Genomic DNA, 10,507 nt, shown 5'->3' with positions numbered 1-10,507 from the left:
GAAGAAATTTAGACTTGAGAGGCTCAATAACATGTCTAAAATCAAGAATAACAATAATAAATATATTATCATATTAATAAGTATTGATGCAATATTTTTATTATTTCAGAGTTGGTGGTTTTCCACTTGTACTCTCTGGAAACAGATTCTGAGACAAGGAAAATTCATAGGAAAATGATGTATTACAGAGTGTTCCCAGGAAAAATCTTTAGGAGAATAAGGAAGTAGAGCAGGGAAGAAAAGAGGGCCAAGTAAGGGAGTGACACGAAGCATAGGTGAGTTGCGGAGGGGTAGGTCACACCTCAAGAGTTGTCCCATCAGAGGACAGGGGTGGGAACATTTAAGTCCCCATATCTGCCAGTCATTGATTAAGGGCTGCCCTGGGGGGTGGAGGCTGGGAGGGGGATCCTTGCCAGGGAAATCCAGCTTCCTGGAGCACAGGTAAAGGGGGCTGTGGTAGAGGTGTGGCTGGTGGTGGAAAGTACACCCAGAGTCAGGGCACGCTGATGGCATCTGCTGAGGGGATCTCAAAAAAAAAAAGGAGATTATGAAAGGAAACAAGATAGCTTTGATTTTGCCGTTTTATATCCATATGGATACCAAACATCATTCCCTGCTGAAGAAAAAGCAACCCGAAGAGAGGAAGAGAGTCAGGAGCGCCTTCTTCCAAGGGGGGAGGCAGGGCTTAGTTCTGGTTTGTGCAACCACAGACCCTGGGGGAGCCGGTTAGGCCCTGCGGCCCTCAGCTGCCCCTGGGGACCCCTTGCAACCTCAGAGGCAACCATGATGATGCCAACAGAACACTTGTTGGTTGACTAAAATGGTATGATTTCCGCACAGTAGGAATTTAGGTCGTGGCTAACCTCCAAGCTCCCTTCCCGCTGGGTCTTTAGCACCGAGGCTTCCTCCTGGTTTCCATGTCTCTGTAACTCTTCTGGAGGAGCTTGTTTTTGTATATGTGATTCAGCTCTTCAGAAGAAACTCGTGACTGTCATGTGGGATGTGTTTTAATGCTGTACAGTTTAATCGTATATTAGCAACAGGGTTGACTAGATGACTCCACTCTTCCAAGGAAAAATCATTCAAGATGTTTTCTCTAGGAGACTTAAAAGAGGGAAATATAAATGACTATTTTCTTTTGTAAGTACCTGTGTTGTGATAAAGAAATAACAAAGTTTTTTCTACAAAATATATGAATAAATGATTCTCTCTCTTTTTTTTTCTTTCTCAGGATGAGGTTTATGCTGTTAGACTTGTACTCCGGTTTTGTGGTTTTCTCTGATCGGTTTACAACTAGAAGGCACATTGTCAACACTGTTACGTGAGGCAGAGTTAGGGGTAAGGGAGGTCTCTCCCCTGAGCGGTAGGCACAGAGGCGTCCCCAGGTCCCCCTTCAAGGGGGAGGTGCTGCCCAGCAGGGGCCAGGAGCAGTGCCACCAGCTGTCAGCTCCTTCCAGGTGGGCCCCAGCTGCTTGAACTGCTTTATCCAAGGTCACACCCTTTCCATGCCCAAGTCTGGTGACTGAGAAAACAGTGGGGATATTTAGCATAACTGTTTTGGCCTAACTGGGGAAACCATGATGACAATAAATGCTTCCTCCAGATTTTGCTGTTGGGTTGCTCAAGGCTTTGTTGAGTGGATGTGGTAGCTCATGTCTTCCTCAAAGTGGTCCTGCCTCCTATCACATCCTTTTACAGATGTTAGACTCTTTTCTTAAAAAGATTTTTATTTATTTATTCATGAGAGACACAGAGACAGAGAGGGGCAGAGACACAGGCAGAAGGAGAAGCAGGCTCCATGCAGGGAGCCCGATGTGGGACTCGATCCCAGGTCTCCAGGATCAGGCCCTGGGCTGAAGGCAATGCTAAACCGCTGAGCCACCCGGGCTGCCCCAGATGTTAGACTCTAATCAACACCTTGCTCCCCAAACTTCTGGAGACTCTAACCTGTAACAGTTGAGGCTGGGGGTGTCACCAGAAAGCAGGCAATCAAGTGTGGGTTGGGAAGTGGGTCAGACACTCCTGGGCTGGCCCCAAGGACCCCATCGCTGGTGGCAAGTAGAGTCCAGACACTGCCAGTACGGGTGGCCATTCAATTGTTACATCTCTCACTGGGGCAGGGGTGATTTGGTCAGGAGTCCCAGGGGGAGCAAATGCACCACTGGGTGCAATGTATCAAGCATTTGAAACTTGGAAGAAGGTAGATACAAGGATAATGGGATTCGGTGGCTATTGCTAAGTCCCAACCATGACTATAGAAAGTTAAGGAGCAGCTAAGGTGAAAACCAAGTATGAGATCAAGCTCTGAAAGCCAGGAGGCTCATTGGATATTCAAAGGTGCTCCTTCAGCCCGGCAGTGGGGGGACAAGAAAAGTTTTGGACTTTTTCAGCTAAGAGATAGGACTCCATAAAAAATTAAGGCAGGTCTGCATCAAGATTGGGGTCTCAGTTAGAAAAACCTTTAATCCTGACAGATGGAATGGAGATATCTTGGTGACTGCCCCCAAAGATTTTGACATCTCAGACTCTGAACTTCCTAAGCCACTGGCCACCCTAGGACTGGCCTGATGGGCAGGCACGTGAATGGAGAGGCCACAGTGACAGAGATGCAGACTAAGAATATTTCCAAGAGCACATAAAGGCAATTCTCGCCTTGCACACTAGTGCAGGATGGTAAAAATGACCATGCACCCAGGGGTGTCTGGGTCGTGCAGCTGGTTATGCGTCCAGCTCTTGGTTTCTTTTTTTTTTTTTTTAAGATTTATTTATTTTATTCAGAGAGAGAGAGAGAGAGAGAGAGAGAGAGAGACTGAGAGGCAGAGGGAGAAGCAGGCTCCATGCAGGGAGCACCGACATGGGACTCGATCCCGCGTCTCCAGGATCACACCCCAGGCTGCAGGCGGCACCAAACCGCTGCACCACCAGGCTGCCCCAGCTCTTGGTTTCAGCTCAGGTCTTGATCTCGGGTCATGAGATGGAACCCTGTGGCAGGCTCTGCATTCAGCAGGAAGTCTGCCTGAGACTTTCTCTCCCTTTCCCTCTGCCCCTGTCCCCAGTGCATGCAGGTGCTCTCTCTAAGAAATAAATAAATCTTAAAAAAAAATGACCATGCACCCTGAAACCATGCAGAGCAATCTTAATAGTCAATGGAAAAAAGTTACAATTGTTCTGTGACTTTTTAAAAGCTTTGTCAAAATACTAAAAACTGTTTTACTGTTGGTTATAAATGTATAGGGAAATGAAAGACAATAGTACAACTAATATTTATTCAGTACACTATAACTTAAAACATGGGAATGCATAGAAACTAGTGGTTTACTCCTAGGTAAGTAAACTTAGCCAAAATAGTTTGGACACTATTTACCTTCTTATATAATTTTTGACACAGAAAGAACATCTTTTTATGCCTCTGTGGGGAGCTGTTATGTTCCTTTCTAGGTCTGGATCAGCTCCCCACATTTTATGCTTTGTGCTTTCAATGAAATTGAAACTGAAATTGAATTTCATGAAAATTTTCAGAGTTGCTTCAGCATGACGTGTTTGCCAGGTCCACTTCCTCTGGGACATCTCCATCCTCTCTCTCTCTCTCTCTCTCTCTCTCTCTCTCTCTTCCCACTTTCTCAATCCCTGTCACTACCTTCAGCCTTCACCCGGGGCCTCTGCTGTCCATCTCTCTAAAGGCTCCTCAAGGGCAGCTGGGTATGTGTTTCCACAATCTGCTGTTTCTTCTGTAATTAATTTATAACTCAAATTTCACTTCCAGCATTGTCACTTTTGGAATTTTTGCTGCACTTTCATCTTTGTTGGCCAATTCTCTCTTTTGAGTATCCATTATTGTTGACTGTCCCCAGGGGGTTTCTCCACAGGGAAGCAGGCAACTTGACTGGATGCTCAGCTGCCTGTGTGTGAACTGAGCAAAGATGGGCAGTGAACAATTGTCAACTGATTTTGAAAGAAGTAATGTGATCAGTACTGATCATGACATGCAGCCTTCTAGTTACATAGCAATCTCTGGACTACAGAGCTAACATGGAGGTTTGCAATCTATGCAATTATGCACAGAGTACACTATTAAAATTGAAATTTGAACCATGGTTTTTAGGGGACTGGTGTTATTATTTAAATCATGGTAACTGAAGTTTCTGTATATTGAAACCATGCAAAAGCAAGGACTAACTGTACTTCCTTTTTTTAAAAGATTTTATTATTTATTTATTTATTTATTTATTTATTTATTTATTTATTTAAGACAGCGAGAGCAAGCACAAGCAGGGGAAGCAGCAGAGGGAGAGGGAGAAGCAGACACCCCACTGAGCAGGGAGCACGATGTGGGACTCGATCCCAGGACCCTGGGATCATAACCTGAGCCAAAGATAGATCTTAACTGACTGAGCCACCAAGGTGCCCCAGGACTTACTGTACTTTCAACACTTGCCAAGACTGATCTACCTAGGCCACTGTCCAATGTCCAATTTGTCTGCAACAGAGACCGATACTGAGCCCCTCATGCCTCATTAGGACATTAGGTCCCTTCCATTTTGGAAGGGCCAGCAATTTATTCCCACAGGACATATTCTGGTATGAGCTTTCCTCTCCTACCTGTAAAGCCTCATCCAACACCACTATCTGAGGACTTACAGAGTGTCTGACCCACAACAGATCCCACACTGTGTCAGACAAGGGAACTAACTTAACCAGGAAGGAGTTGCCATGACCATGGGATTCACTGATCCTATCACTCAGACATTGCAAGCCTAATGGGGTTGGAACAGCCTGCTAAAGATAGACCTAAAGTGCCAGCCAGAGACATTATTCTATGAGGATGCATCCTGCAGGGCACAACATGTGCATTGAACAATCTTTAGGTAGCTTATATCCCCAATAGGAATAATAAATAAGCCCAATGGCCCCATTTACCCATCATTCTCAATGACCCACCTCTGAGGTACTTTGTGTTTCCTGTCCCCACATTGCTGGGCTTTGTAGGGTTACAGTTCCTTGACCCCAAAGAGGACTCACTTTTGCCAGGAGACCCAGCAGGAGAGCATTGAATCATAAGCTATAGCTGCTGCCCAAACACCTTGAGCTTCTTGTGTCCAAGGACTGGCAGGCAAGAAGAAAAGTCATCATTTTGGCAGGGGTGATTGACCCCGATCATTAGGAGCAGGTAAGGCTATTATACCACGGTCAGGAATAAATATGGCCCAATCATGACTGTAAATGGACAGGTACACAGGAGCCTGACCTGAGAAGGAAATGGTGACCAGGACTCAGGCCCCACATTGATGTTCTAGTCTAGTTCAAGCCTCCAGGTAGGACTCCAAGGCCAGAAGAGGTGATAGCCAAGGGTGAGGGGGATCTAGAATGGATAGTGAAGGAGGAAAATGATGTAGGTCAACTGTGGCCCAAGGCCAACTGTAGTGATGGGGGCAGGATTTGTTTCTCCAAAAGTGTACCTTAAGAATAGAGGCCATTGGAATCCTGGAGAAGCTGCTCTCTCAATCAATGCCCACAGAGAATGGATCCAAGCAGCATGAAGAGATGGAGGGTATGGGGATACACAGCCCAGGATCTCCCTTCAAGGAAAGACAGAGGTGCAGCCCAGCTGCAGGGAGAGCGGTCCATAAATAACCTCTGGTTGTCCTTTTCTTCAGAGTTGCCACAGCAGCAGAGAGCCATTTCACCTGAGCTCACACCTTTCTCTGGTGCCTAGTAAGGTAGGAGTGTAAACACCCAGCCCTTTCAATCTGATGCAGGACATAGATGGGCAATCCACACTTCAGGGCTCCCCACCAGGTTGAAAGCTTTGTGGCACTATATCACAGTTCAACTTCTGCTTAATCCTTCTCCTCCTCCCTGATACTTTTCTAAGTATTGATCCCTAATAAATATCTTATACCCTAAATTTCATCCCATGTCTACTACTTCTCCAACAATATGTGTCCATATCCTAAGACCTTTTTGTGTTAAACAATCCATCAAATAATTTTATTTCAGTTTTATGTTAGAAGTAACTTTTTAAAAAATTTATTCTGTGATGGTAAAGATGTTATAATCGGAGGAACGCTCTCAGTCTCCTAAATATAAACTCTCTAGTAAACCAGATTGCGGAGATCACTATACTAAGTTGTGAATGATAATGCTGTTTATTTATATGATGTCTCACAATTTACAAAGCATTTTTATATTTACTGTGTTACTTGTTCAAACAGCTATTCCATGCACTAGGCAGATATTTGTATTCTCTCTTTTAAGAAAATAAATTAAGATAAACTGCAGAATGTCTAGGCATAAATCCCAGAGAAAATTCCCCACCTGTGCTCAAGAAGAAAATACAAGGTTATTCATATAGGTGAAAAATTGAAATAGTGAAAGGTTAGAACAACCTAAATGCCTATCAGTAAGGGAATAGATAAATAAAATGTGCCATATTCACAAATTACAAAACCACATAGTTAAAACAGATCAAATATAATACATAATTTATAAAACATATCAGGGCAGCCCAGGTGGCTCAGCGGTTTACTGCTGCATTCAGCCCAGGGCATGATCCTGGAGTCCTGGGATAGAGTCCCACATCAGGCTCCCTGCATGGAGCCTGTTTCTCCCTTTGCCTGTGTCTCTGCCTCTGTGTGTGTGTGTGTGTGTGTCTCTCTCATGAATAAATAAATAAAATTCTCAAAAAAATAAAATAAAACATATTAAACCTCAATATAAATCTCTGAACATAATATTGAGTCACTGAACAGAAAATTTCTATATATATATATATATATGCTATGATATCATTTAAGTAAAATTTTAAATAATGTAAAAACAATACTAAACATTAATACATGTATAGAACGTTTTAAGCATTTTTATTTTTTTAAGCTTGCTGATTTATTTATTTATTTATTTATTTATTTTATTTATTTATTTTTTTTAGTAATCTCTGCACCCAATATGGGGCTTGAACTCAAGCTCTCATGCTCTTCTGAGCCAGCCAGGCACCCCAAACGTTTTAAGTATTTTTAAATAGACTGATTAGATAGCGCTATACTCCCTGCAAGGTTTAAAGCGTAAAGGCAGGGAAGATCCCTTGCTCTGTAGGAATTTTTCTTTTTTTTTTTTTTTTTTAAAGATTTTATTTATTTATCCATGAGAGACACACACAGAGAGAGAAGCAGAGACACAGGCAGAAGGAGAAGCAGGCTCCATGCAGGGAGCCCGACGTGGGACTAGATCCTGGGCCTCCAGGATCACGCCCTGGGCCAAATGAAGGCAGGCGCTAAACCGCTGAGCCACCCAGGGATCCCCCAGGAATTTTTCTTTGATTCCAGGCACTTTTATGGCTGTATTGGGAGCTGGCAAAGAAAAATCCCATTGAATTACGGTCGGTAAGTAAGCACAGCCTAGATTTTTTAAACTTCCAGCTCTTTACAGAGACCCATGATTCTCATTTCTCTTTCTCCAGGGCTAAGCCACTTCTTCCCACACTCAGATTTCTGACTCTAGAATACAACGTGTGCTCTATGAAAGTCTGAGGCAAAGGAATGCCCGCACACCTCAACCCTGCCAGCCCCTCAGCGGCACCGCATCTCCATCATGAGGAGGTTTAGTTCTGGGGTTAAACCCAGTAATGGTAAGCACTAGTTATCCTGCCGCTCACCCAGCGCTTGGGTCAGTTTTAGGGACCCTCTGTCTGCCCTCCCTGATTGTATAAAGAGAATAGCTGGGTGTGGTCCATGGACTCTTTCTTATTGAAAGTCATTTAATTAGAATGGGAAGTCCAGGGCAGCCCCGGTGGCGCAGCGGTTTAGCGCCGCCTGCAGCCCAGGGTGTGATCCTGGAGACCCGGGATCGAGTCCCACGTTGGGCTCCCTGCATGGAGCCTGCTTCTCCCTCTGCCTGTGTCTCTGCCTCGCTCTTCGTTCTCTCTGAATGAATAAATAAATAAATCTTAAAAAAAAAAAAAAAGAATGGGAAGTCCATTGAAAACCAACTCAGGGAGCAAGGCACATATGTGTTCCTGGCTCTTGATAATGCCCAACTCTTTATTTTTTTTAAGACTTTGTTTATGTATTCATGAGAGATACAGACAGAGGCAGAGGCAGACTCAGGCTCCCAATGGGGAGCCTGATGGGGGACTCAATCCCAGGACCCTGGGATCATGACCTGAGCCGAAGGCAGATAGATGCTCAACCCCTGAGCCACCCAGGCACCCCGAAAATGCCCAATTCTGGATTGCTACTGGTATTTCTACCTTGTTCAGTGGGGCTGAGCACTGAGCTCAGATAAGCAAGAAGGTACAACAATTTTATCTTTCCTAGTCTGAACAAGGCAAGTCTCAATGCTTCCTCAGGAAAGCAAGGACTTGGCCCCTTTTGCATAAACTGCTGGGGCATGCAGTGCTACAAGAGAACCCAGAATCTGGGTCTCGCGGGCCGAAGGAGGAAGATGGCGGTGGAGTCGCGCGTTACCCACGAGGAAATTAAGAAGGAGCCGGAGAAACCGATCGATCGGGAGAAAACGTGCCCGCTGCTGCTGCGTGTTTTCACCACCAATAACGGCCGCCACCACCGAATGGACGAGTTTTCCCGCGGAAACGTGCCGTCCAGCGAGCTCCAGATCTACACTTGGATGGATGCAACACTGAAAGAACTGACTAGTTTAGTAAAAGAAGTCTACCCAGAAGCTAGAAAGAAGGGCACACACTTCAATTTTGCAATTGTTTTTACAGATCCTAAAAGGCCTGGCTATCGAGTAAAGGAGATTGGCAGCACCATGTCTGGGAGGAAGGGGACTGATGACTCCATGACCCTGCAGTCACAGAAGTTCCAAATAGGAGACTATCTGGACGTAGCAATCACACCTCCAAATCGGGCACCACCTCCTTCAGGGCGCATGAGACCATATTAAGTTTTATTTACTATTTCTTGAATTATTTTTCAATCAGTTATGTAAAATAAATTCTTTTTCCTTCCCTCAAAAAAAAAAAAAAAAAAAAAAGAGTACCCAGAATCTATTCCAAACTCTGAGATTTGGCTCCATCTGATTTATTTATTTGTGATAGACAGAGAGAGAGAAAAAGGCAAAGACACAGGAGGAGGGAGAAGCAGGCTCCATGCCGGGAGCCCGACGCGGGACTCAATCCTGGGCCTCCAGGATCGCGCCCTGGGCCAAAGGCAGGCGCTAAACCGCTGAGCCACCCAGGGACCCCTGATTTATCATTCCTAAAGTCCTCTTAGCAGTATGTATTTCTTGCCTTTTTTTTTTTTTTTTTTTAAGCCCCTGTTCTTGTGCGCGCTTCAGCAGCACATATACTAAAGCCCCTGTTCTAACCAGGCTTCTGAGTTACATCTCATTTCTCATAGGTGGAAATTATTAAGGCGTCTGAGATCATCCCAACTGTAAGAGTTTGCAATCCAGGGAATAAAGAGAGCAAAAAATATTCTGTCAAAATATTTTAAATATTGAATTTTAAGAAGCAATTTTTGAGGCTTTGAGACACTAATGTATTCTTTACATCAAGTTCAACCAAAGGGATCACAGAGAGCAGAGAAGATTGTTTCATTACTGAGAATGAAGTTCACCTCTATTTCACAAGACTGGGACATTTGAGAATTAAGACAGGCTTTGCAAAGCACTTGCTAGTTTGCCTGGCTCATATTAGGTACTTAATAAACTCAGTTGCCACTCTGTTTTGCTTATACCAAATTAACTCTTCCATTTAAGAAGATTCTTTAAAAAAAGAAGAAGAAGAAGAAGAAGAAGAAGAAGAAGAAGAAGAAGAAGAAGAAGAAGAAGAAGAAGAAGATTCTTGCTCTCTCTAGAACAGCCCTTGTCACAGGTTATGTGCAAATAAAATTACCTGGGGCTTTTGTTAAATTGTAGATTCTGGCTCAGTGGGTCTGGGATGAGGTCTGACCATCCAAATTTCAAGCCAGCTTCCTGGTGTTGCTGAGGTTGCTGAAATGAGATCCATTTGAACTATCAAGGTTCTACCTTAGGGGTTAAAATGATCATCCCTAGGGCATCTATCTGACTGGCTCAGTTGGAAGAGTGTGTGGCTCTTTTTTTTTTTTTTCTTTCTCTTTCATTTCAGGTCAGACTTTTCTCTTTTTTTTAAGATTTTTTTTATTTATTCATGACACACACATACAGAGGCAGATACATAGACAGAGGGAGAAGCAGGCTCCATGCAGGGAGCCCGATGTGGGACTTGATCCCAGGACTGGGGGATCACGTCCTGAGACAAAGGCAGACGCTTAACCACTGAGCCACCCAGGCGTCCCTCAGGTCAGATTTTTGATCAACATCATATGAGAGCACGTGACTCTTGATCTCAGAGGTTGTGAGTTCGAGTACCACATTGGTGTAGAGATTACTTTTTTTTCTAAGATTTTATTTATCTATTTGACAGAGAGAGAGAGAGCACAAGTAGGCAGAGCAGCAAGCAGAGGGAGAAGGAGAAGCAGGCCTCTCACCGAGCAAGGAGCCCTGATGCGGGGCAGACCCTTAACTG

The 10,507-nt window shown here is 44.2% G+C and overlaps 1 protein-coding gene across 1 annotated transcript; it reads left to right on the top strand.

Annotated features, from left to right (window-relative positions):
* The first annotated feature begins 8,418 nt into the window (after positions 1–8,418).
* LOC112662088 (histone deacetylase complex subunit SAP18-like) lies at positions 8,419–8,988 on the top strand. The gene has a single exon (XM_035704022.2). It carries the CDS (start codon positions 8,440–8,442, stop codon positions 8,899–8,901), a length of 462 nt encoding a protein of 153 aa, XP_035559915.1. The 5' UTR covers positions 8,419–8,439; the 3' UTR covers positions 8,902–8,988.
* The last annotated feature ends 1,519 nt before the right edge of the window (positions 8,989–10,507 follow it).

The sequence above is a fragment of the Canis lupus genome, chromosome 13, assembly GCF_003254725.2.
Source record: "Canis lupus dingo isolate Sandy chromosome 13, ASM325472v2, whole genome shotgun sequence".
NCBI classification, from domain to species: Eukaryota; Metazoa; Chordata; class Mammalia; order Carnivora; family Canidae; genus Canis; species Canis lupus.
This window is presented reverse-complemented; position numbering and strand designations above follow the sequence as displayed.

What these genes read in the sequence shown, in the direction of transcription:
- LOC112662088 (XM_035704022.2), top strand. Translation starts at nt 8,440, where the DNA reads ATGGCGGTGGAGTCGCGCGTTACCCACGAGGAAATTAAGAAGGAGCCG.